Here is a 27,739-nt window from a genome sequence, read left to right as displayed (position 1 = left end):
GCACGTCCCTGTCTAAAGACAGTAAAAAGTAGCGTGTGCCTATTGCACAGGCATCACACACCATTTAGGGGGCAGTACGTGTTTTCCGTAGGCCTGTCATAGAAACAGACGAAGAAGTTTAGTGGCAGACGCGAGCTAAGATAGGGAAGTGCAAATTTAATGATAACTGGCTCAATGATGAGAAATATAGCGGCTGGTTACAAAAAAACGACGGTATACGAAGTGCGGTGGGCTGCAAAGCCCTTGATGCGCATATGAAAGGGGAGAAGCACAAGCGCAACAGTCAGGCAACAACTGTCCCCATTCAGCTGTTTGCCTACATCGAGATTTTTTATCCAAAAAGTCAAGGATAGTCTATCTACATACGTGACTTTCACGTTTCCATGGTAATCAGTCACTCGTGCATCACGCCCAAATGCACGCAACCGCGCGGCCGCGCCGAATAATTTTCATAGAGCTCGCAATGAGTTCAAAACGGCAAAAAAACTCTTCACTCCTTATTCACAAAAAAGTCAAGCACTGCAAGTAAGTTGTCATCTATAATTCATGTGGTATTCGAATTGTGTTGCACAATGCGGATAACTCAGCCTATTTCTCTTGTTGAATAATTAAGTTTTGTTGTAAATTTAAAATATTCACTAACTGTTTTTATTCGTAATATCTTTTGAAGTAGTTTTAAAAGGTTTGCAATTGGAAAGTTTTAGTAAGACTCTGCTAGGCTATTAAGGAAATGTAATTTTGCCCAAAATAACAACTTTTATTTTAAGTAAATGTTATTTTTTAAATCAGCTTAATTCAGTGTGATTTTACCATATTATCATGCTTAACACTGATCATTTAAATAATTGTAATGCAATGATCAGATGCAGATATCTAAATCAGAGAATATAACGTTAGGTTTGGGCGGTTGGCCGGTGGATTATTTATTTTTAACAGTGGATTCGAGTGACTCAAAGTGCACCAGATTAATGAATTTATCTTTAAAATGTACAAAATTTTCTTTTTATTAGCTTACTTTATTAACTAGTAAAATACATGATCAGGATTTTACCATAAGTATATGAAGTATAAGTATACTTTTTTTTATAGCCTATAAAGTATACGGTATACTGAACATCTGCATTTCTTTTTTTCTGTTGTATTGCTTTAAAAATAAATAGCATTTTAAGCCAATTAAAGGTGCTGTATGTAGCTTTTCAACCAAAACAAATCATTTTTTTATTGCCTGTGTGTGAAGGGGTTATAATCTCACATTAAAATTATCCACTTTGCGGGTTTTGCTATTACCTCTGAAAGCAAGTATTCTTATTTTTATGTGAAGGTCCCGGGTCAGATTTACTGCCAGTGACGTCACCTGCATGCGCGCTCCCGAGCCTCTCGCCTCGTCTAGCCTACTGACTTTGCACTCAACAGTGACGACACTGCAACTTATGACATGGACTTATGACTTATGCAACGTATGACATGTCTGATAACACTAAGAAACGACCTGCGCCCAGCAAAACACAGACTCCAACACAAACTCCACATATTGATAAAAAACAACAAAAAACGTTTTTTCTGCTGAAGCTCGTAAGGCGCCAGACGTGAATCGGATGAACTTCGGGTAAAAAACACGGATCAACATCGGCAGGGCATTTGAATAATGGAGAAACCTTATCTACAAACCTAGAATGTACATTTCCTGAAGAAAATGTGAAGTAGTGCTTGCACTTGGCAAAATTCGGCACGGTTGATAGGATCCATACTTATCATGGTACGAGTATGGAGCATTAGTTCAACGTCAATCTGATAAAAGTAGCCTATTATTTTAACGTTGGAGTGGGAGTTTACCTGAGTTTCCAGCATGTTGTGGGATGCTTTGTGTGTTACGTCCGGTTGCGTCTCAGTCTGGCCGGTTCCCACAGTGCTCGCTCATAAATTCGAGCATGCGTAAGAGCACGCGCTTGTAAACTTATTGGTTGCAATCTGAAACATCACAGCTAGAGGCCGCTAAAAACTACATACAGCACCTTTAAGGAAAAACCTGTCAACAAGCCTGAAAAAAGAATTGGTAGTTATTCTGTCCCCCTCACTTTTGAAATGATGGCTAGGCTACGGCCCTGAGGCTAACATTACAGCCGCGTTGGTGTCTTTGGGGCACCATTTTACATTCTCCCCAACTAATACACTGAAGGCTGAAATGCTGTGGGTTTTGCACACGGTTAGCCGACATCACTCCTATACATCCAACGAAGACATAAGCACTTCAGGGCAATGTTCCCTGAGGAATGTGCAAAAACATTTAGTTGTGGCAGGGACAAAACCTCTTCCCTTACTCGATTTGGACTTGTTCAGTACATAAAAAGGGGACTTCTGTCAAGTGTGAATCAAGGCAGCTTCGTTGTCATGTTTGAAGAAAGCATGAATTGGACCACCAAAGGCTATTAAGACTATTTGCACTGTTGCTCAAATACAAATGTGCTTTGTTAGCCTGAACACCCTAGAGTGTCATTTTTATATATATATTTTTTCCATGGTAATGGTCTTAATTTTTATTCTTGAAGGTCTTAAAAAGGTCTTAAAAGTCATTAAATTTGTTGATCAAAAATGTGCAGATACCCTGATATCCGCAAAAGTCACAAGACTATCATTTAAGGGACTATTTATCAAAATGTTCTCCTAGGGGAGCAATACCAAGGGGAAAACATTGGAGAATTAATGCTTCACAACCTTGAAGACATTCCTACTCGTGAAGACAAACATCCCTTCAAACCACACAAGATTTAACAATAGAAAGCGTTGCAAGAGCAAGGGAATAAGTAAAATAATTAATATAAAAACATAAAATGACATAAATATAGAATAAAATTATTAAAGGTAAAATTTCACTTTGAGGTTTTTTAACTTTAATATGAGTTCCACTAGCCTGCCTATGGTCCCTCAGTGGCTATAAATTGTGATAGGTGTAAACCAAGCCCTGGGTATCCTGCTTCGCCTTTGAGAAAATGAAAGCTCAGACGGGCGAATCTGGAATCTTCCCCTTATGTCGTCATAAGGGGAAAGGTTACCTCCCCTTTCTCTGCTTTGCCCGCGAATAGAATTAGGCCCGCCCATGAGAAAATGAGCTATGTGAGTGAGATTGTTTTTTCCTTGAGAGACATCATGGCTTGCAAACGAGCGAAGCATGGCAGTTTCTCAGTGTTTGGATGTACAAATTAACACAAAAGTATTTATCTAGTTCCTTCATCCGAGCCTCTGATGAACCAGTGTGTTATGTGAATTTCTGATGTGTAATTGTTCAAGTTCAGACTGATAATCTTTCTCTCAAAATCGTTCAATACTGTTTATTCATCAGTAAATCAAGCCAGTGACTAAACGATCAACTTCACGTCGTTTATCTTAGTAGGATGAAAATAATCTTATTTAAACTGTGATTTAAAATGTATACAGAAAGCGATCAAAGAACAATCCCTTTCCAATCGCCCAAGCTGTCAATCACACAGTGCGAGTTTATCTGGACACTTGCCAAAACTCTTTATGAAATCAATGACGCTGTTACACTGCACAACGAAGCTCTTACTGTATTTACATCATGTTTACATTCTAAATACTTTAAAAACTTCTCACGATTCGTTAATCTCGATAGCTGTAATAGTAAAAACGTATAATAGCTGTAATAATAAAAGTTTTCGAGAGATCCACAATGTAATGCATATGCAAGCATGTCAGCCAATCACAGGAGTGGGCGATTACACTGAAGTCTCACAGCAGACACGCCCCTTCAAACAGAGCGTTCAAATCAGAGGCTAAAAGCAGGCTTTATTTTTAAATTGTGACAATTTTTTATCTAAAAAACATACTAACATTATAAGGGCACCCCAGGAAACATTATAAAATAATAAAATAATCCATGCCATGGGACCTTTTAATGGTAAAATTAATAAATGTAAATCAAATAACAATATGAATAAATGATAAATCAACTATATATATATATATAGTATATATAGTATATATATATATATATCAACTATATATATAAATGAATAATGATTATAAATGATTTTGAAGAAAAACATGAAAACAAAGAAAATAATCTTTAAAATAATACAGAAAATAAAACACCAATGTTGCTTTCTTAAAGTAAAACGGGTTGTTGCTTTTTGCAGTGCAATTTTTTTTGGAAAGATTTAAATAAGTCAGTTGTTTTATCTAACATGTCTTACAGATTTCTGATCATTCAAAATAAGATGCAGATAAAGTAGAACTGTAAGATTACATTTGTGATGCAATCTGGGAAAACCCGTATGTTTTAACTAAGGTCTAAAAATAAGTCGAATGTCAGGCCATCCTTAAAAATATTCTTGTTTGCCGTAACCCGACCGACCCTGTCAATTTAGTACCGACCCAATTCTTTTTTTTTTTTCCCTTTTTGTCCGACCGACTTGCCGGTTGTAAAATGCATTAAGACCGACCGATTTTTTTTTTAACTCTTCAAACAACTAATACAAATGCAATAAAATAATATTAGTTATTAAGTATTGTGAATATAAATTGCCTAGACCTACATACAAACATAAGCTGCGTTCTTTCTTTTAAATAAAAACCCGTGGCGCGTCATCTATGATTGTTTACAGTACACCATTGGTTTACGCATGTCACACTCCGGCCTGTAGGCTAAGTTCACTTCGTTTCATTCACTGTCAATGGTTCGCGCTTGCTTGGTAATGATGGCTGCGGCTTTACTCTAAAGATTATTTCATTTTTATATGTTGTTGAATATGGTTTATTAAAAAATAAACATGTGAGAGCGTGTTATAGGCTATATGTCATGTTTTAGTCAGATATGACGACGCTACTGCAACACGCACCGCCGCAGATGAGAAGCTGAGCATCAACGTGCTATCGCAAATCAAAGTGAAAGTAGGTCGCAGACGCTTAACACACAATCATCTTCATTAAATGTAAAGAAACGAAATGATCTTACCAGGGCTGTTTCCGCTTTCTCTTATAGCGGGCTTTGATTCAGAAATTTTAGCTGATGATCAATAAAATAATGTATCTCATAACTGTTCCTTTCGGTGACGTGCACTCCATTAAATCTGCATATAGTGGGAATTGAAGATCGGATTTATAGGCTATCCGCAAACCCCCCACCCACATATTTAGCCTATGTAACCAGGTGTATGGAATCATTTTGATAAATCAGATTGCAATCCGATCTGAGAAAACGCATGAAGTGGCCTGGTGTAAACAGCCCCTAGACATCGGTGAAAAATGTTCTCCCCCGACCCCCGATTTTTTTTTTATAAAAAAATATACTTTTTTATATATATATATATATATATATATATATATATATATATATATATATATATATATATATATATATATATATATATATATATATATATATATATATATATATATATATATATATTTTATATATATATAAAAATATAGACCTACCTACCGACCCTTTTTTTCTTTTTTTTGCTGTTACTGCAAACCAAAATATTTTTAAGGATGGCCTCAGTTGTTGTTTTTTTTGTCAAAATTGGGTTTTCGGTAAATTATTATTCTATAAGATTCAACAGAGAGAGCAATGGAGTCTGAAGTAGCTGCTCGCTTAAAAGATATTGCTCGCCTCTCAATCGTCCAATTTCAAAATGGTTTTCACTGGATGAATTTTGAGTTTGTAAGCTTTCGAATGATACTTAATCTATGATGATTACTAAAATATGTGATATGAAAAAAAGGCAATAAAAAAAAGCACCAATCGTCCCGCTAGCAGGACGTGTCAGTTAATTAAACCTGTTTTTCTCAATTCCATTCCTGAATATCATAGCGATCAGCCGAATTCAGATAACCATAACTTTTGTTACCGATGAAAGAAATAAAAACAGATTTGGAAAGGGCATGAAACCAGCTTTAATGTGGCTTTAATTTCACCATGTGATGGGTTTTCCCAGATCGCATCACATTTATTTGAATGCATTAGTGAGAAAAAGAATTGCATTCGTAAATAAATACTACCCGTTTAAAATGAGCTTTCACCCGATCATATTCAGTTGCATCTAGAAGGTACAAACAAATTCCTTGAGGACTATAACCTCCTGCTCATGTCCATCGCCATCATCATAACCTTCACATTCTTTCTGATATGAGTGATCCATCTGTATCAAACTAGCTAAATGTGTTCAACGTGTGAATTCTTGCTAAAAATGCAGTTATATTTTGGCCTGTTGGCATTAATTGTACTTGTGATATAGAGGTAGTGGAGCACTCTTAGTGGAGCAATTTTAAAACCACAATTTTGGGACCCCTGTCCCGCTCATCTCCTCACTCCTGTCCCGCTCATCTCCTCACATACTCTGATTGGCAGCCTTACTAAAAAACACTCATCATTGTACTGAAACCTGCCTGTCATTTCTGTGGTGACCAAGTGAACCTGAGCCACAGTTTTTACATTTACATCACTCCTTTAATTGAAAAAATAGTGATTTGAAAAAGCTGGGTTTGTTTAGATTGCGCTCATAGTATGAATGTATGTGAAGCTGTATGTGCTGCTTATATTTAGACACCAGACAGTTGCTTATTTCTGCAAAAAATGCTCTTGACTTGTCTTACTCCCACAAAAATAGATTCAGTATTCCTCAAAAGAAAAGAAAAAAAATGCACAGGGAATGACAAACGGCTAATTTTATTCAAACCTGCGATGGTTAAATTATACAAACGTACTTCATAGATTTAATCTCACATAATTTACCAAAGTAAATTAAACAAAGAGGTCTGCTGACCTCCGATGATCAAATTTAGACATACAAATAACTACAAATGACTTCAGTTAAACATCACATCTGTTTCTTTCTCTTTTTTTGTTGAGATGTTGTACCTGCTTCCTTGCTCTACTGCTATATCCAGAATGGCAGCACAGCTGAAATGTTCATTTGGGTTGCCACTATAATAAATATACATTTACATAACCAAAAGAGTGTGTGTGTGTGTGTATATATATATATTGAACACCCTGCTATTTTGCAAGTTCTCCCACTTAGAAATCATGGAGGGGTCTGAAATTGTCATCGTAGGTGCATGTCCACTGTGAGAGACATAAAAAAAAAAAACAGGAAATGTCTACCAGGACATTTTCAGAGCACTTCATGCTTCCTTCATTTTCCAGCAGGATTTGCACCTGCCCACACTGCCAAAAGAACCAAAACCTGGTTCAATGACCATGGTATTACTGTGTAATTTCATGTAATATTCTAATTTTCTTTTTTGGATTGAATTTTGATTGCGTGGGTTTCATAAGCTGTAAGCCATAATCATCAAAATTATAACAAATAAATGCTTGAAATATCTCACTTTGCATGTAATGAGTCTATATAATATATTAGTTTCACCTGTTAATTTGAATTCTTGAAATCAATTTTTTGATGATATTCTAATTTTATGACCAGCACCTGTATGTATGTGTATATAGATAGATAGATAGATAGATAGATAGATAGATAGATAGATAGATAGATAGATAGATAGATAGATAGATAGATAGATATAGTGCTGTCAATCGATTAAAAATGTAACTAGATTAATCACACATTTTTTCTGTGATTAATCACAATTAAAAACACTTATGTTTTTAATATATTTTATAATGTAATAATTTCACAGTTAATCTCCAAATTAGTGTAGAAACAACAATATTTTAAATACTTGTTTAATGGCATCTTTTTATTTATGAAGGTCAGTATTACTGATATTAATACAACTGATGTCTCAATGAAATGGACCCCCCCCCCCATTTTAGGCTGCAAAAAATAACTTTTAATTTTAAGTGACCTTCAAACAATCCTCACAAAATGTATAGCCAGCCAAATAACCTTACCTTTGTGACGCATTTAAATCCAGATAATTCACATAAATTTTTAGTTTGAGTAGAATAAGATTTTAGTTTGAGTTTGATTTATATGGTCAGTTCAACTGGCCAAAAACACCTTCACTGGCCTTTTTTATTATTAAACCCTTTGTCTTTAAAGTTGTAGAAACTCAGTTTCTCTTAAAGGAGAAGTTCACTTTTAAAATAAAAAAATTCTGTCATCATATACTCACCCTCATGTTGTTTCAAACCTGTATGAATTTCTTTCTTCTGCTGAACAGAAAGGAAGATATTTAGAAGATTATCAGTAACCAGACAGTTTTTGGGTCCCATTGACTTCCATAGTATATTTTTTTCCTACTATGGAAGTCAATGGGACCCAAAAACTGTCTGGTTACTGATAATCTTCTAAATATGTTCTTTTCTGTTCAGCAGAAGAAAGAAATTCATACAGGTTTGAAACAACATGAGGGTGAGTATATGATGACAGAATTTTCATTTTAAAAGTGAACTTCTCCTTTAACTCAGTTTATCATTCATTGACTACTATTAGTATGCCATTTGTGGGTTTATCTCCCTAAAAATGTAAACATTGAGACCCCCAGGCACTGTCTAAACATTGAGCGTGGTCTGCTCGTATCTGTAATCTTTCCAGCTCAACCTAAATTTTGAGTTTGGTGTGTCTACTGTGCCAGGTGGAGCCAGAGGGAAGCGTGGAAGGGACGTTTGCAAAATATGCTGTATTTTTGTTCATCTGCTGGATGCCGCTAGTGTTGCAGAAACTACATACTTCATTATTACTTGTATTTTTAGCAAGCCATTGTATTTTTTGTGCTTTGTGTTCTTCAGGTGGTCAGCATTATTGAGTCTCGCGCAAGAGCTGTGGACCTCATGACTCACAACTATTATGAGCTTCTATATGCTTTTCATATCAATCGTCACAACTATAGGAAAGGTAAAACTGATGGTACAGGGATATTTCAAGGATTCAGCCAGAAATTGGTCAATAAGCTAACAATAAAATGTTTGTGTGTTTAAGCCGGTACAGTGATGTTTGAGTACGGCATGCGTCTGGGCCGAGAGGTGCGAACTCTCCGTGGTCTCCAGAAACAGGTGAACTGTTACCTAGCTGCCCTCAACTGCCTGCGTCTTGTTCATCCGGACTATGCTTGGATTGTGCAGCCCTCTTCTGGAGCAGCGGTAGGCATCCGAAACCTTTTCAATTCTTTGGGTGGAGTGCTTAGAATAGCTCAGTAAGAATTTTTTGTTTGTTTTAAATTTAAAAAACAAAAGATCGGCACTCGGTTGTCTTCCTTTTTAAATTATAAAAAAATATATATACTTTAAATGATTTATCTGGATCATTCAACTCAAACAAATTCATTTGAATTGAATGATCCCAAATGTGCTTTGTTGCATAATTCTTTTTTTTTTTTTAAGGTCCCATATTATGCCCCTTTTCACAAGATGTAAAATAAGTCTCTGATGTCCCCAGAGTGTGTATGTGAAGTTTCAGCTCAAAATACCCAACAGATAATTTTTTACAGCATGTTTAAATTGTCATTTTTTGGGGCACAGAAAAACGCGCTGTTTTAGTGTGTGCCCTTTAAATGCAAAATAAGCTGCTGCTGGACGTTTCAGTGTGGATGAGAAACTTTTGAAAAACTCCTGAAAACGCTAAATTCACCTCACTGCACATGCGTAAAACCCCACAAAAGATCACTGATATGATTCAGATGGAAAAATAAATAATGAAGTTATCATGCAATTCTTCTGACAGGATAATTTTATTTAGTAAAATATCTCACCATTCACTGATGCGGTCCAGGTCGCAGTCACCATATGTTTGGTCTAAAACGCAACTGCTCTCATGTATTGCCGCAGGACAGTAAATTCTGTCATCTTAGCAGGACTGTGATATGAAGAGTGTGCAATGTAGATAAGATAATTTTTAGCAACAGTATGAAAAGTGAATAGCACATAACAGGCACAATACCGGTATAAACATGAATATCTATTGGCACAAATATGCATTACATGACTAAATTTACGTCATTGTTTTTAAATACCACCAGTTTCACAGTCCACACTACAACGTGAAAACGGCGTTTTCAAATGTATCTACTTTGGAGTGCTTTTTCAAAAAGCTTTGTTTTCATTAATAAAATCGCTGTCTCAGTGTGGAAGGCCAAAACGGAGAGAAAAATATATGTTTTCAAACGAAAACGTATTAGTGTGGACATTGCCCAAATCAATAATTTGTATAACCACCCTGTGCCTTTAAAACAGCACCAGTTTTCCTAGATAAATTTGTCCAGTTTTTAAAATGTTCCAGGCATTTAGGAGAGTTGGTACTGTCTCAATTACTACTTTTTTTTTCTCTAGGTAATCCTAGATTAATTTGGTGCAGTCAGGTCTCTGTGTGGTCATACATCTGTTGTAGGGTTCATCCATAGAAACATCTCAATGCATGATTACAGTATTTACAAAAGGAATGTCTGGAAATCTAAATTGACATTCTACTGGCACAGTAAAGTAAAGGATATAAATAACCAAAAAAGTTGTTTTGTGAATCATTTATACTTTTTTAGACACACTTGCACAGTACTGTATGTGTATACATCTATAATATAAAATTGTAAAATGTATTATATCATAATGTATTTTAATATATGTTATGACTTGATAGTATGAACGACCAGGCGCATCACCAAAACGGAACTATGATGGTGAATTTGCTGCAAGTCCAGGTAATTCTTCCCAAAAACACCCTCTAAGTATATGTGGACTCTTGTTTCCCCCATTTAAAACCTAAATATGATCATATGAGCCATATTGGTCATTCAAAACTCACGTGTCTTTATTGTATGATTTCTCTTAAAGAATCAGTCCAAAAGTCTTTCAATTTATGCCCTCCACAAACGGAGAGCTGTTACCATTTAATGACTCTATGGATCACATTATGAAATGTTTGAGAGCTCTAAATATAAAGAGAGATCTTAAAATAGGTCTATTAATCTGATAATCAGTTAATTTTTTTTTATTATTTATCGCTATCAGGAAAATCTAGTGTTCTGTCTTATTTTTTAAAAGCTGCACGTTTTATAGTTATTTGTCATGTGATCACAGTAAATCAACAGATTGACATTCTTGAGCTGAAAGACTTGGAGAAAGAATATGCTCTTGCCCAGAGTCGTCTAACGTTAGCTCAACAGGACCCCCCCTCAGCAGCTATCGCAGGTAATCACACTTATCTAATGTGTATTCCATCTTCATCTTACACACATGATCTTTGTGTGGTGTGTTTGATCTATTGTTGTCAGAAAGTCCCATTGAAGTCTTTTTCAACATATTAATAAATATAGATTGTCATTTCAGAAATATTTATTAAAGGCAATAATAGATGTCAAACGTACATTCTGTCATTTGTACAGTTTAGTTTTTCTGGCACATTTTATGAAACAATTAAATATGAATTAACTATAAACACAATCTCAAAACTACATCCGGGCTCTACTTTGTGACCATTTCAGTTGCAATTGCTTTTCCAGAATGAAGCGTGACTGTGTTCATTTGCATGCGAAGCAGCTCGTGATCTCGATGCGTAGTACATACTGCTCCTCACAAACTCCATCTCTGTCAGTTTGTTGAAAGCAAAGAAATTCAGACAGCCATAAATATTATTATTGTAATTTTGTTTTAAAATAAAATGTATTATTATTATTTTTGTCATAATGAATAAGTGGAAATGTGGCCTGAGACAATTGAAGTCGAGAAAGATTTTCTTAAACTCAGTTTTAAAAAAAGAGGTTATTTCTTCCAAAGCAGACAATACTGCTAAACACTGTTCACATGAAGATCCGGTATGAATATGCCGTATGCGTATGCTTTTTCAATTTTTATGTCTGAAATATAAACTGAACATTTTGCCCAAGAGTGTCAAATAGAGTATTTTGAAAGGTTAATTTAATCCTAGTGTTATTTCTCTTACAGGAGGTGCGTCTTCACAAGAGATGGTTGCTCTGCTTGTCCAAACAGGACTTTTTGACACATCCCTGACGCTGTGTCAGACCTTTAACTTATCCCTTACACCCGTCTTTGAGGGACTGACATTCAAGTGCGTTATGATCTATCCAGTGTCTGGACATTTTAAATCCATTTCCTCAGATTTCTAAAGTGCAAATTTTTCTGTCTGTGTAGGTGTATCAAACTGCAATATAAAGGTGATCAGGACCAGACAGAGGTGTGGAACTGGCTTGCAGCCAATCAGCTGCCAACTATCATTACTACTAAAGAGTCCAGGTTTGTCAAAATACTCTCTGATCTTGATCATTACGATGAACTTCGCGGCATGTCTTCCTAAACTGAATTTCTCTCCACACAGCGCCACAGATGAAGCTTGGCGGCTTTTAGCTCATTATTTGGAGAAGTATCCCTCACAGAATGCTCAATATCACCGCTGTGTCATCAACAAGCTGCTGTCACATGGGGTGCCAGTGCCTGATTGGCTGATCAATGCCTACAAGGTGGTGGTTGTTGTTTTTTCAGCATTACATCCAACAGACAGACAGAGAAAAGCCATTACCGTTGTTTAATTGTCTCTGTCTCTGTCTATTTCATTCAAGGGGGTTATGAATCAAGAAATAACATTTTCCCTCATCTTTTGACTTAAGAGTTCATTGTACTATTGAAACGTTCTATAAGTTTTAGAACTCAAAACTTACTTGTTGATCTTAAAACAAGCTTTTATTGAAACCAAGCTGCCAAAATGACTCGGTTTGGACTTCTTGGTTTCTATTATGCAATAGGCCTTTATCACAGTCCGCATGTCGTCACATCCTGCTCCGATTATTAGCGTAAAGGAATTTCCACCTGCATTATTGTCAATATTTAACTGTTTATTTAGACTTACTTTACGATGATCAAACTAGTTATTTTTGAATAATCGTCTATGGGCTGGACATATTCCTTTATTTCAATTTGATCTAATTATTGATGATTGCATCATAAAGTAAGCGCATGAAAATATTTGAACCTTAATGTTGTTAAATAAAGGTTTTAGACTAAAATTAATTAAGCTGTAATTAATGTCTCCGTGAACTGGAAGTTGCAACCGACTTTACTTCAGTGTTGACGTATTTTTTCCATGTGAAACGGAATATTGAATAGAGGGCAGGGTTTTATTTTAGCACACCTCCTCTCCATCCCTCACTCATAGCAGACTGATGTTGAAGAGGAGTTGTGAAGGATATTCAATCCAAGCCGTCAAACTGACGTCATCAGAGAAGGAACACAATCCAGAGCGGAAGCAAATTTTCAGATTTTGATTAAAGATTACCACGACAAACAAATATTTTTTTCGCATGGATAAATTGTTCACCAGAAGACTACTAATGTGCGCTTACAAAGTAAATAGGGTCAATTTTAATTTCATGACAATTTGTCTAATTCTAATGCTCTTTAATGTGATGTGGTGTTTGTATTGTATTCTTGCAGTTCTTAAATAAAATAAAGTAATCAGACTCATGAAGTATTGCGCATACACATACAGTATGGCTTGTGTACTCCTCTTTAAACCACAAAATATGCATCAAATATTATGACTCATTTTTAGCGCAATTTTCCAACGGACAAAATTGCGATTGTTAACTCATGATTTCTGTTCTGTCTGTGCGCACCAATCTTGCACTTCTATCTCCTCCTCAACCAGACCACCTAGAGACTTCGGGTTTTCGGCATTATGTTAAGGAAGGTCTAATCTCGGGAACGCACAAAAAAAAAAAACACAAAAAGATTTACTATCTCTTAGTGTTGTGATCCCATGACGTCAGAAAATTGCGCTAAAACACTCACTGAGTTTTTATTACTTGTTTCTTTTTCACAATACCAATTAATGATTGTAAACTGAAGTTGGTGTCTTTAGAAGTATCTGTGCTGAATTTTACATCAATAAATCACAAGAAGTCACAGCTGCAGTGGAAGAGTTTTTACTCTCCTATTAGAAGCTTCTGCTTTTCGAACGCAGTAGTGTGACAAGGCATATAGAGATGAATACATGAGCGCAGAGCTGCCTGCACAGACATAGATCAAAGCCTACTTCATCATCGCCTCTTTGACCCGCCCACTGGCGCGTTAATTAACAGTGATGTATGGAAAATATATTAAAATAAGACTTTAAGGCTGCCTAGTATTGTAACAATGTTTCTCACTTGCCCTAGAGAAATATGTATTAAAATATGTAGGAGCTCTTTTATTGATTATCTTGTGTACCATTTTTAGACGTCTAAAATGGGATACATCAACGTGTCATACATCAACTACTAAAGCCTAAAACTAACCATATCAAATTATTTTGAGAGAACTTATCCAACCATACATAAGACTGATCAGACTCCCAAGAAATGCATTGGTACTCAAAATGGTGATGCACTAGACATGATGCCAGTCATTTTAAATTGTTTATCCAGAAAACTAACATCTCTATCAACAAATTTTGTCCTAGTATTAACCTAACCTAAAGTTTTTATAGCCATGCTTGCACCACTTAAATCATTGCCAAGGACACAACCGAGATAATTTCACTAGTCCTGTTTGATATTACACAATACCGCTACATTAATAGACATGTTAGGAACCTTGTTCAGTTTACTTTTAAACCCAAATAACATGGATTCTGTTTTACCTAAATGCAACAAGTTTATCTTAGCCAGTCTTACATACTGTAGCTCCTCACTTGTATTTTGCTGACATCCTTGTCTGAAACCAGTAAAGCAGAGTCATCAGCATTTAAAAACAAATGACAATCACAAACTGCTCCCATATCATTTATGTATAGGAGGAATAAAAGAGGGCCTAAAACACTTCTCTGGGGAACTCCATGATTAATAATTGTTTTCTCGTAGAGAATCTCATCAATTTTCTACCCTTTGAACTCTCCCAATGAAATAAGAGTTCAACTAGGCAATCACCATACTTGGAAAAACCCATGACACTTAAGTTATCTAACAGTATTGAATGATTCACTGTCAAAAGCTTTTTTGGAAATCCAGGAGTACTATTTCACACATTTTACCTCCATCAATCTTCTAGATCAAGACTGCATTGCTTTTTTTTAAACTTACTTTCTTTACTTAACCTTTTGTAAGTTTACAGATGTGATTTCCACACTATCCCTCTTCTCTATTAGTATAACATAAAGGATGTTTGTGGTTCTCTTTCAGGAAGTTGATGCTGCAGCGCTGCTGCGTCTCTATCTGAACTATGATCACCTGGAGTGTGCAGCTGAGCTTGTGCTGGATTATGTGGATGCTTTGCTTGGAAAGGGACATCAGTATTTTGGAATAGAGGTATGGAGTCCTGCATGCTATTACAACCATTCATAACAATAGAGAATTCATTTTAGACAGGTGAAATTATTCACCAAAAACAGTCTGTAGTAGACACTAAGGTTCTTATTTACAAGATTGCAAATAATGTATGTAAATTTGCTTTTGAAATCTTACAAAGTGCATTTGCAATTCATGGGTGTTTTTACTAACAATAATACAATTTTGCAAATAGCAGTATGTGCAAGTAGGTTGGACATATGTAATGCATGCTGCTCACACACACACACATACATACACACACACACACACATATATATATATATATATATATATATGTATATGTATGTGTATACATATATATATATGTATATGTATGTGTGTGTGTGTGTGAGCAGCATGCTTAACAAAAGAGAACTCGATTCTGGCGCAATACTGTCTGCGCACGATACAGTAAACACAGATGCTGAGCTTATTGCGCATATATACAGACCCTCTCCAAAAAATTAGAATATCATGGAAATGTTTATTTCCATAATTCCATTCAAAACGTTAAACTTTCATAGATTATAGATTCAGGGCCGACAACTTAAACGATTTCAAGTATTTAGTTGTTTATTTATACATAATTTGGGCTTCCAGCTCATAAAACCCACGAAAACAGGATTTCAAAAAATTTGAATATTACATGAAGTCACACAGTAATTACACAGTGATACCATGGTCATTGAACCAGGTTTTGGTTATTTTGGCAGTGTGGGCAGGTGCAAATCCTGCTGGAAAATGAAGTCAGCATCTCCATAAAGCTTGTCTGCTGAAGGAAGCATGAAGTGCTCTGAAAATGTCCTGGTAGACGGCTGCGTTGAGTGGACAGCACAGTGGACCAACACCAGCCGATGACATGGCTCCCCAAACCAACACAGACTGTGGAAACTTCACACTGGACTTCAAGCATCTTGGATTGTGTGCCTCTCTATTCTTTCTCCAGACTCTGGGACCTTGGTTTCCAAATGAGATGCAAAATTTGCTCTCATCAGAAAAGAGGACTTGGGTCCACTGTGCTTTATTAAATCCAGAGTCAACGCAGCCGTCTACCAGGACATTTTCAGAGCACTTCATGCTTCCTTCATTTTCCAGCAGGATTTGCACCTGCCCACACTGCCAAAAGAACCAAAACCTGGTTCAATGACCATGGTATCACTGTGTAATTACTGTGTGATTTCATGTAATATTCTAATTTTTTGAAATCCTGTTTTATGAGCTGGAAGCCCAAATTATGTACAAATAAACAACTAAATACTTGAAATCGTTTAAGTTGTGGGCCCTGAATCTATAATCTATGTAGGTTTAACATTTTGAATGGAATTATGGAAATAAATAAACTTTTCCATGATATTCAAATTTTTTGGAAAGCGTCTGTATGCGCGCAATAAGCTCAGCATCTGTGTTTTCTGTATCGTGCGCACAGACAGTATTGCGCCAGAATCGAGTTCTCTTTTGTGCTTGAACAATAACACACAATTATGCAAAAATTCCTGTTTTGTTGTGTGTCCTCACAAGAGCAGTCTTAAATTAAAGTTAATTGAATGTAAAGAGTTGTGAGAAAATGAGACGCGTTTGAGTCAAGTCATCTTCATTCATACAGTATAGCGCTTTTAACAATGTCGATTGTTTCAAAGCAGCTTTACAGAGATAAACGTGTAATTTAAGGTAACACAGATTGTTTTGGCTTTATAGCGGTTCTTTAATAGTTATTTTCCAGCTAAAGTTAGTTTTGATTGATTCACTTCCGTCGCAACGATCATTTGTTATTAAATTAGGGGCTGCTAAGACGACACCATTCTCTCTACACGGACTTTAAACGCGAACCTGTGATAAACGCTGATGGCATGCACCTACGATGACAATTTCAGACCCCCTCCATGATTTCCAAGTGGGAGAACTTGCAAAACAGCAGGGTGTTCAAATACTTATTTTCCTCACTGTAAATTTTGATACAGAATTTTATTTTATTTTGTCACTTCGGGGTAGGTACGCGAAACGAATTTTCCCGACAACGCTTTATCTGTAGAGTGGTAAAGGGATCCTCCATAGGGAGAGACTAGTTGGCACCTCAGCACTGCGTTGTCATCGGGTCCAGGCGAAGGTACTTCGTCAGATCTGGAAACGGCCTGGACTTGAGATACGCATCATGTGCAGCAGCGGCTCGTCTTAAAGTGACAGCAGCCACTAATGTTTATCATTAAAGTTTATCAAAGAACAATGGTAACAGAGAAAATTACTCACTGCTCTTGACTAAAGAACATTAAGCTTTTATAAGGGTTAACCTATATATAATTTATGCAGTGCAGACTGTTTGATAACTTTATTCAATTTCTGTATATTTCCTACCTGTTAGACATTAATGGATATCAGTCAAGTCAAGTGAACTTCATTTATGTAGCGCTTTTTACTATACAGATTGTTTCGAAGCAGCGAAACAAGCAGTGATAACAGGAAAATGATGCAACAAAGTTTGTTTCATAGTCCATCTTAAGTTCAGAGTTGATTAGGGCTGCACAATTAATCGCAATGAAACCGCACGTGATTTGGCAAATGCTGCGATTATTTTATGCGCAGTTTGTCAGTGCAGTGCGGCTGATTGGTAGTAAATGCTGCTCCATCTGAATGCCAGAGGGCGTCTCAAGCAGACATGCCAAATATGCCCCGCCGCAGAAGTACAGTAACGCAAATCATTCCAGGAAATCCCTATAGCTGTAGCTGAATAAACAGGAGATTGAAACGCTTTGATTAAACATGACTAATAAACACACAACTGCCTTATACTGTGTCAGAAGCCACATCATCTCACAAGAAGGATGCTCTCAACTGTCGTTATAAAGTGAGTTTGGAGTAAAAGCATGTTATTAAATGTTGTCTTTTGTTGGACAAGAGGTTCATAAATGCTTCTAATGTTTGGAAAGATGTTTGACACGTGTTGCTTTTTCAAATGCACATTATAAGTGACTCAAACTCACAGTGCTTTCAGATGGAGCAGCGTTTACAGAGTCGTACATCAATGACAAGCTGCACATAAAAAATAATCGCAGCCGTTGCAATTTCAAAATCGTGATAAGCCAAATCGGTTTAAGTGTGATTAACATGTTCAGTCTATAGCCCTGTTCGGACAGTAATTGTTTCTCATAGGGTCGTGAGGTATTTTCATCATTTACAGGGGTTGGTCTGTGATTTTATTGCTGTCGGAATCCAGAATGTCAGTGTTTTTCTCCCACTACCCACGTAATTTTTATTTATTTATTTTTTATTTTTTTGGATAAACACCAAGGTCGTGTGGTGATTTAATTGCCGTCCGAATCTACATCTCTGAGTTTACCAGAGACCACTTTAAAATTCACTGTTTAAATCCTATTTGATCTCTGCTGATCACCATATGTACGATAACTGTTGCGCTTAAGTGTAATTTTAAAGATGTACTTTATCACTGAAATGCTTTAAAGTATTTACAAGTAATATATTTAATTACCCGCTCCACCTCAGCGAACAGAAAGGAGAGAGAAAAAAGCACGTAAACATTTGCAATGGGCCATCATTGTGACAGCAATATATATGACCCAGTTATAAAATATGTAGGCTATTATGCACAACATTTAAAAATACAAACCTTGTATCTTTATTTTTACCTCATGTAAATAAGAGGCTGCATTAACTGGTTTCTGCTTATTTTCCCTATTTCCATAACAATTAACGTCCGAATAGGGCTTGTACATTTTGTTCAATAAACATAAAACATTTGTGATTAATCTGTTGCCCTTGAATTGCTTTGCTTAAGATAATGTAAACCCATGAGGCAAAAAAACTTAAAAGCATATTCATATATTTTAAAGGTGCATTGTGTAATATTTAGGAGGATCTGTTGACAAAAATGCAATATACATAACTATATTTTCAGTGGTGTATAAAGACCTTACATAATGAACCATTGTGTTTTTATTACCTTAGAATGATTTCTATCTACATAATTGCGTGTCCACTTACATTGAAATAACCATTTTGCGCCACCATGTTTCTACAGTGGCCCTAAACAGACAAACGCGTTTCGTCACTGTTGTTCTTCGTGCAAAGAAGCTAGCTAAAGTCAGCGAATCAATAAAACACTGACACAATGATGAACAAGTAAAAATAGTATTCGCAACAACATATAATTTTACTGAATAATTAAGTAAACAATCTCTTCATTTATCTTTGTCTCAGACGACGAAATATTTTCCTGTCGTCCACCCTAACTTCTGTTGGTTGCTATTTGCAACCTCACCACTAGATGCCGCTAAAAATTTACACAGTGCACCTTTAAAACTTCTGGTTACATGAGCCTAAGCTCATTTCAATAAAATCCATGCAAAAGTTAATATACCGAATATTCTTCAGTTTTATACAAAACAGAAATACGACAAATAGAGTATCCATTTTTCAGTCAGGACCACTTCGCCAAGTATGGATAAATAGATTTATTGCGATGATATAGCATACAGTTAGTGTTGGCGGTATAGATCTGTTCTGGGCAAAACTCCCACGCCTGTCCATGCAGCTATGCCTGGACAGAGTGGGAGAGCAGCAAGGCAAACCCCCCATGGGGTACAGAACAGAACCAGTATATATGCATGATTACAATTCTCAATTACATGAGTTGAAATGAGCAGTTACATGTGAAATACAATACATAATAGAAAATTTGCCAAGATTACACTGTAAAGAAAACAAGTGATCAGAAAGATGAAGGTTTGGTTAGGAGGAGTTGGGGTTGGAGGAGGGAGTTTAGATGCGAGCAGCAAGCTATGTGGGAAATGCTGAAGGAGTGTGAGATTTATGTGTGCCGCTGAGATAGATGTCAACACCGGATTGGACCACGTCATGAACAGCTGGCTAACAGCTGATGCGGGTTTGGCTGACGTGGCCTGCCTGAACTAACGCGATGCTTGATTTTTCCATAGTTGTTTGACACATGAAAACTGTAACAATGTATCTTACAAGGTAACATGATGTAACCTTGCTCTCACTTGAAATGTGTCCCTACATTAAGTCCTTGAAATGTAGGTTATTGGACCTGAAAGTCCTTGAAAGGTCCTTGAATTTGAAGTTGGGAACCCTGTGTTATTCACAGGGTTTCCGCGGAGTCATAAAAAGTCATAAAACGTCTTAAATTTAATAATTAGAATTTTAGGCCATAAAAAGTCATAAAAATGTCCGGATTTTCCATACAAGGTCATAAATTTAATTTAGCCACGTCTTAAATTGATATGCTCGTTCATTCGTTGGTTCTACCATTGCCTTTTCCCCCTGAAAATGCGCTGGCGGCATAATGTTAAATGCGCCAAAAGCGGAACGCTCATTTGAACCGCGCGCCACACGGACCATTTACCCGCTCGGCTCCAAGTCCAAACGGCAGCGCAGCGCGAGCTCAATAGAACTGATGCGTTTACTCTGACCGGTCTCGGTCACAAGATCCAGTGAGAAGTGCTTGAATTCAGCGAAGAACACACTGTCTCAGTGATTTAAACCAGTTTAAAGGCAGATGGAACAGCGCTGACAAACAGGAGAAACTCTGCACAACGATACAGTCAGAAGGCTTTTCCGTCTACAATCTCCCATCATTTACCATGGATTTACTGTAACATTAGCCTAGTAATAACTGCACCATGTGGGATATACATATAGAATTTTATTATATTATTAGTGCTGATAATGTATTAAAGGACTAATGGAATATTTACAGTATTTAATAATGTGTTTAGGCTACTGTTTTTCATACATTTCCTGAAGATACGTGCCATCAAAGTTAGGCAACACAAGCCTGTTTCAAGACTTGACCCCTATTAGCACATGCAGAAACTAAGTAATTATTTTCCCAATAAAGATATTTATTTTGTTAAGGACAAATGACAAATATTTGAATGTTTTACCTCAGATTTGTGAAATGTTCACCTTGTTTTAGCAAGTGTTTGTCATTATATTTTCTGACAATAAAGAGTAAAGTTAACGCTCTGGTTTCTACAACTTTCACTTAGAAGCAACAGTCTGCCTTTAAAGTCTGGTGTGTTTAGTAGTTGGCTCAAGCCCGTTGCAAATAATCAGTATCAAGAATATTGCTGTCTATTAATGTATTCAAAGCTGTCTTTAGGCATTTAAATAATACATCTTGTTACTTTCAATGAAAGTCAATTAAAAAAAAAACTTTTGAAAGGAATTTGAATGAATTTTTCGTAATTCGTGTAGATCATAAATTTCAATCATAATGGTCATAAAAAGGTCTTAAAGTCTTAAATTTGACTGACCAAACCCTGCAGAAACCCTGTATTCATTTAGTATATTTATCCATACAGCCGCTCTGGAGAAAACAGTGATGTCATTGTCCAGCTCAGTTCTCATATAATGGTGTCAAAGCAGGCAGATCAATAATATTGTTGAATATTACAGAGAAGGATGTCTATGAAGTAAATGTATTGAATTAATAATTTGGTTAAACACATTTGATATTTAAACCTATATAGCTGCTGTGTGCAAGCAGATAAACAAACCACGGAGTGGATTGAGCGCAAGCTTGTCGAGCACACAAAGTTTGTAGTTTGGTCGGATATGACAATAGCAAAGAAAGTAAAATGAGGAGCATATTACTAATGTTAACTGACGGTAAAGAGAGGGTGCACTTCTGTTGCATGCTCTTGATTGCTGATCGTTCACTCAGCACACATGCGTAAAACTAAATCGTATGTGCAAGTAAAAACATAAACTGTTATGCATAACTGTTCCCTACATTATTACAGGAAAACGGTACAGTAATTATATGACAGGAAGTTTTCTGTGCGCCAAACATCTGAAACTCGTGCCCAGAAAGACAGCGTGCAGAGATAGCCCATTAAATTGAGTTCTCTTTCATGTTTTCTTGTGCTTTGAGAAAATCACTCAAAATTGTCAAAATTCCCGTATAGACAAGCATCCTTGTGAATCATAGTTGGTTATGTCTTAAAGCCACGGTTGTCAAACTGGGGTACGCGTACCCCCAGGGGTACGTGGACTGATTTCAGGGGGTACGCGAAATAGGGCTGTGCCGGTAATCTTGACAACCGCACCACCGCGGTGGCTGAGTAGTACCGGCGGTGGTTTGCCAAAAACATGAATGCTGTTTTACATTAATATTATGACACACAAAGCTTTGTTTACAAAAGAAATAATAGGTTAGCAATTAAATGTTATATCGCAGGATTCGCAGCCATGGAAAAGTTTGAATTCATGACGAATGAGAGAGTTGTGCGTGAGCCCATAAACTTAAGCTTTTTCAGCTTTGAATTCTGGTTTGTGATCTGGTCACCCGATTATTAGCGAATCTAAAAATATTCCATTAGTTATTCCTTATAGAAAGCTTGAACTGTCTACTTTTAAACAAAACAATTCAAAACGAAAATAAACCGACTAGCATATCCGTATGAAGTGTGCATTTCTCTCTATAGGCGCGTTCACTGTGAAGATAACGAGTCAGCATTGTCAACTTCATCTTTGCAGCCCGACACTGACACAAAAAACAAACCCTTTATTAATAAACTATTCAAATGTCTCATTGCTATATTTGACACATTCATAATCATTATTGATTATGGCTCTTTGTGACAGCTGTTATGTGCGTTATTGGCAGCGTCACCCTCTGGTTACATGAACTCGTCACCACTGCATCAGCACCAGAACATGGAGATTTTATTTTAGAGAATAATCGCACAACAGACATTAGAACATTAGATATTTTATAATTAAATCAACTAATCGAATATTCAAAAATCGTGACTCATCCCTGCATGGAATCTCTTGTTTCTTTTCCCATATCTTCACTCGCGTCTCACCCATTTCCAAAGGGGATTATAAACGTTTCTTCCTTTGTTCGCTTTTAGGTCAATTATTTTCATATTCTTTACTGTGTTAAAGTAGAAAAACGCTGTAGGACAGATAGCCTACATTTGTACTTGTACGTCAAATTCTTTTTAACACAGTTTGTGCTTGTTATTAGATATGATAATTGGTAAGGCGCGTCAAGTTCATTTGTAAAGTGCGTTTCACACACGCGGGTGATTTTAGTCAGGCTTTCTCTGGCAGCGCGCAAACATAGCCTAAATGCCTTGCCCTTGTGGAAGATAGAATTCGTTTTTCATACCTTTTACAAGTAGAAAACATGAAGATATCAGAAAATAGATCGATGGTCTCTTTCCTGCTCGTGTCCCACATCCCTCTCAAGCAGAGCGCTAGGCTGTATCATGCGTCTTTGTGTGGAAAATTTAACGAAAGTTTTTATTCATTTATTTTTAATTTTTTTTTAAATAGATTCAACTTTATTATATTATGTAAGTTACCAGTATTTACTGATATTTATTTCAATGCTTTACAGGCTTTAGTGTGCTTTTTTTTTTTTTTTTCAAAACAACGTCCCCCGACCACCGCAACACCGCTGGTATTTGGGTCCATTACTACCGCGGTGGTAAAAAAAACTTCGACCGTCACAGCCCTATATTATATGTTGACTTTTGATGAGATTTGTATCATATGTTTATGCTTCTATTCACTATTCTCGACATAATTGATCAAAATAAATATTAATAAATAAAAAAAAACTTGTTAACAATTGGTGGTGTTGGGGGTACTCCGGAAGATCTATAATGTCTCAGGGGGTACATTCCTGTTAAAAGTTTGGGAACCACTGTCTTAAAGGAACACTCCACCGCTTTTTTCATATTAAAGGTTGTCTAAGCGATGTCAGGCCAAAACATTTTTTGTCACATACAGCAAACATCTCCTCACTATCCGCTAGCTGCCTGTCCCCTGAACACACTGTAAAAAAACGCGGTCTCTGTAGACACCACAGGCTCCACAAACGGCAACAAAAACAAATTGTGCTCACCCGCACCCCGAAACATAACAAACAGAGCTCCAGCCAATAACCGACAAGAAGTGTTGAAGGGTGGGGTTTGCGCGTTTGCGGGGTTAGTGCGCGTGCACATGAGGTGGGTGTGTGGAGGAGAGAGATGAAGAGGGAAGTTTGAATTATGGCCGACACACGACCAAATAGACGACGTTCCGATGAACAGAACAACTTGCAAGAGGGACAAGGATAAGGAACGCGCGAAGTCCCGAATTTACATCGGAAAAACCTTTGAAATGTGGCGAGACCTCCGCCGGCAGAAGGGATTAGCTAGCAGCTACTATCCGACATTCAGTTGCTCTGTTTTTGCAGAACAGGTAAATCCACTTTTCTTTCTAAACTGACGTTCATGTTCGCCAAACCAACACAAGGATGTAATTAGCTAGATTTATGCAGTCAGCGTTAACTTTGGTCAATACAACATGTATGTTTCTAGCAGCGATCAATCTCTATTGTAAATGATCAAGCAAATTCACAGTAGGGCGACAATTTGTGTAAGTTAAGGGTTGTTTTCACCCACGGTTTGTCGTGAATTTGAATGTTCATTTATAGGCTATTGACAACTTTGACTAAATTGGTTTACAACGCCACCGTTGTTTATGCTCACTGGGAAACGCGAAGCTAAACGTTATCTTGCTATCATTGCGTCCTTGTATGGGAGCTATTTATAACCTCAGGTGGCAAAACGATTTTAAGATAATTTTTCTCTTTTTCTGCATTCTGTTCTGCAATATATAAAAGCATTTATCTAACTTGGCGACATTACACATTGAATGAAGTATCAGTAAAACTTAACTTTGTAGTGACTATTTTGACTTTCCTTTATGCCGGAAGGGAGGGGAGGAGGGAGGAGACGGGATGAGGAGGAGGGAGGGTCTAGCCAGCCTCCGTTTTGTTTGACAATAATTCGAATGTCAACAAGAAGAAACGTCTCCCGGGATCGCTTAGACAACCTTTAAACTATGTTATTCCCTTAACTAAGACGAGTTGATGCATACCTCTCATGCACTCAATTGCTCTGGCGTGCGGCGACACTTTGATAGCACTTAGCTTAGCCCAGTTCATTCATTAGGGACCAAACAGAGATGGAGTTCGAAGCGACCAAACACCTCCACGTTTTCCCTATTTAAATACAGTTACACGAGTAGTTACACGACCAAGCATGGTGACACAAATTAAAACGTGTAAGCGGATAAAAAGGATAACTATAATGTATGGCGTATGCAGCATCTTTTGCATATAGGAGGGACATTTGGTCCTGTGGACTATGGTCAAAAACCTTTCATCTCCAGGCTGAGAAAACTCCTCAATGGGGTTGAGGAAAGGGAAGTAAGGGGCAAGGAAAATGGACATCATCCTCTGATGGGCGTCAAACCAGGCTGTGACTAGACGGGAATGGTGGAATGCCACATTGTCCCATATTTTCATAACTTCAATCAGCTGTTTCTCACTAGCAATGGAATAATGTGAAAATACAAAATATACGAACAGAAAAGGCACCAGAATAAAAAAAATAAAAAGAGTCATCTTCTAATTATTTGCATAATTCAATCAGCTGTTTCTCAGTAAGAATAGAATAAAATACAGGGGATATATTTGTGTTTTAGTTCACAATATAAGCAGCTGTTTACCTTGACTTTAGCCTGTAAGGTCAGGTTTAGAACATGGTGTTATCTGTTCTGACATACAGTGTTAAAGCATTGGTAAATTTGGCAGTAAAAATCCATTGTTTTGGTCTTGTTTGAGCTTGTGTGCAAAAGAAGTTCAAGCATTTTAAATGTGTTAACTATGCATTTTGTGTTAAAGCAACAAGAAATGTGTTAATAGTATAGCTTACACAGACGGATGTAGTGCTAACTGTGTTAAGAGTTTTGGAAAATTGTTAAATGTATTGAAAAATCTGTCATAGCAATCGTAAAAAACTGTAAAAATAATGGCTAGTGCAGTGGCTGCGATGTACTTAAACCTACTAACATCCATTGCCATGATATTTGGAATGACTTAGCCGCATAGCATTGGTTAATGGAAACACGTCATTTCGCAATCGTTTTTAAAACGACATTTAGAAAATATCGAAGACGGTCAGACAGCGATTGTCTTTTATGAATCATTCAAATATTGATGTATGGGATACTAAAAGCTTAGCTTCATTTTGTTTTTTACTATAAATAAATAGTGCAGTTGAGAGAGTATTCTCAATTGGGACTAGTAGAGGATCGAACACAGAAACGGTATTTGTTACATCCCGAGCGGATTGTACGGTGTTTGGGGCTTTTAGGAATGGTTTGATAAACCCTGCATTAACTCAAGAGACCAGCAAAAACTTATGAAATGCAGTTCTCATGTGTATATATATCTCACTGGATTATTGCATTCTTTGCAAAAGGAATGTTTGGAAATTTGTCAAACATCTCTGTGATTAACTTTAGCACAGTAATGTTTATATTGTATTTATTATTGTCTTTTGATTTCCTCACAGCGGCCGCTTTCAGCTACAGCATCTCTGGTGTGGCTGCCTTATACATCTATCGACCAGCTCTTACGAAGCCTCAGTGAAAGTCAGATCAATGAAAAGGTGAAACATTGTTCACTTGCAATTATCAATGTCTGAGATGTTAATTTCTTGTTTGTTTAGAAACTTAATTTAGATGGGTTAGTAAGGGATTCAGAAATGATGGAATAAATATAAAATCACAAAAATTTTATATACAATAGGGGTGTAACTGTATTCAAACCAAACAGAAAAACCGTGATGTACCACGCACAGTATGTATCGCAATACTCTCATGTTGTACCGAACGCTCCCTGCCCCGGTCAGTCCTGGCCTGTTGTTGAGGTTGACCTCAATTTACCTTATGTCCTTGACATTTGATTAAATAAATATAAAATCACAAAAATTTTATATACAATAGGGGTGTAACTGTATTCAAACCAAACAGAAAAACCGTGATGTACCACGCACAGTATGTATCGCAATACTCTCATGTTGTACCGAACGCTCCCTGCCCCGGTCAGTCCTGGCCTGTTGTTGAGGTTGACCTCAATTTACCTTATGTCCTTGACATTTGATTAAATAGTAATTAAGGGTGTAACCATAAACGTATTCGTCCCGCAAAATTTCATGTTTTGTGTGTACAAGACAAATACAGCGTTGTAGCCTAACCACCAATAATCACAATAAGCTTTGTGTTTTGTTACTTTCGATAAGAAACAGTGTCATTTTTAAAATTGTCTATTTTATCACAGTTCAAACGATAAATGCCGTTTTGACGGTCTTTAATGTGGCATGACAGAACACTATATAGGCGCCCCAGTTTAAACAGCAGTGCGCGTGAACACGATCTTCTCTTCCTAATAAACATGAATGAACATCTGAAGGTATGTTGAAAGATACAGTACAACTTACTAAAACATATTAGCTCTCATGTAATCGCTCAGTGTTTCAACGGTGGAAAGACATCTAGTAAAACAGCTTGTAACAATATCCCATGTAGAGCCTCAGGCAAGTCATTCAGTGTCCACAGCTTGTTAGTCAGTATATGCACTATATTAGCCTATTATGTTAATTATATTTTACTTAACCTGTTGTGATGT

At 36.7% G+C, this 27,739-nt stretch overlaps 1 protein-coding gene across 2 annotated transcripts in view; it reads left to right on the top strand.

Annotated features, from left to right (window-relative positions):
* nup160 (nucleoporin 160) overlaps positions 1-27,739 on the top strand; it is a 117,276-nt gene that overhangs the window by 82,260 nt on the left and 7,277 nt on the right. For both annotated transcript variants that reach the window (XM_081356215.1, XM_081356214.1), the window contains exons 26-34: positions 8,714-8,819; positions 8,904-9,064; positions 10,554-10,614; positions 10,994-11,104; positions 11,858-11,981; positions 12,065-12,166; positions 12,249-12,390; positions 15,085-15,210; positions 26,625-26,720. In XM_081356215.1, coding sequence (XP_081212341.1) covers positions 8,714-8,819; positions 8,904-9,064; positions 10,554-10,614; positions 10,994-11,104; positions 11,858-11,981; positions 12,065-12,166; positions 12,249-12,390; positions 15,085-15,210; positions 26,625-26,720 — 1,029 coding nt within the window. The remainder of the gene's footprint in view (positions 1-8,713; positions 8,820-8,903; positions 9,065-10,553; positions 10,615-10,993; positions 11,105-11,857; positions 11,982-12,064; positions 12,167-12,248; positions 12,391-15,084; positions 15,211-26,624; positions 26,721-27,739) is intronic.

The sequence above is a fragment of the Scardinius erythrophthalmus genome (genome assembly GCF_964197995.2).
Source record: "Scardinius erythrophthalmus genome assembly, chromosome: 24".
NCBI classification, from domain to species: Eukaryota; Metazoa; Chordata; class Actinopteri; order Cypriniformes; family Leuciscidae; genus Scardinius; species Scardinius erythrophthalmus.
This window is presented reverse-complemented; position numbering and strand designations above follow the sequence as displayed.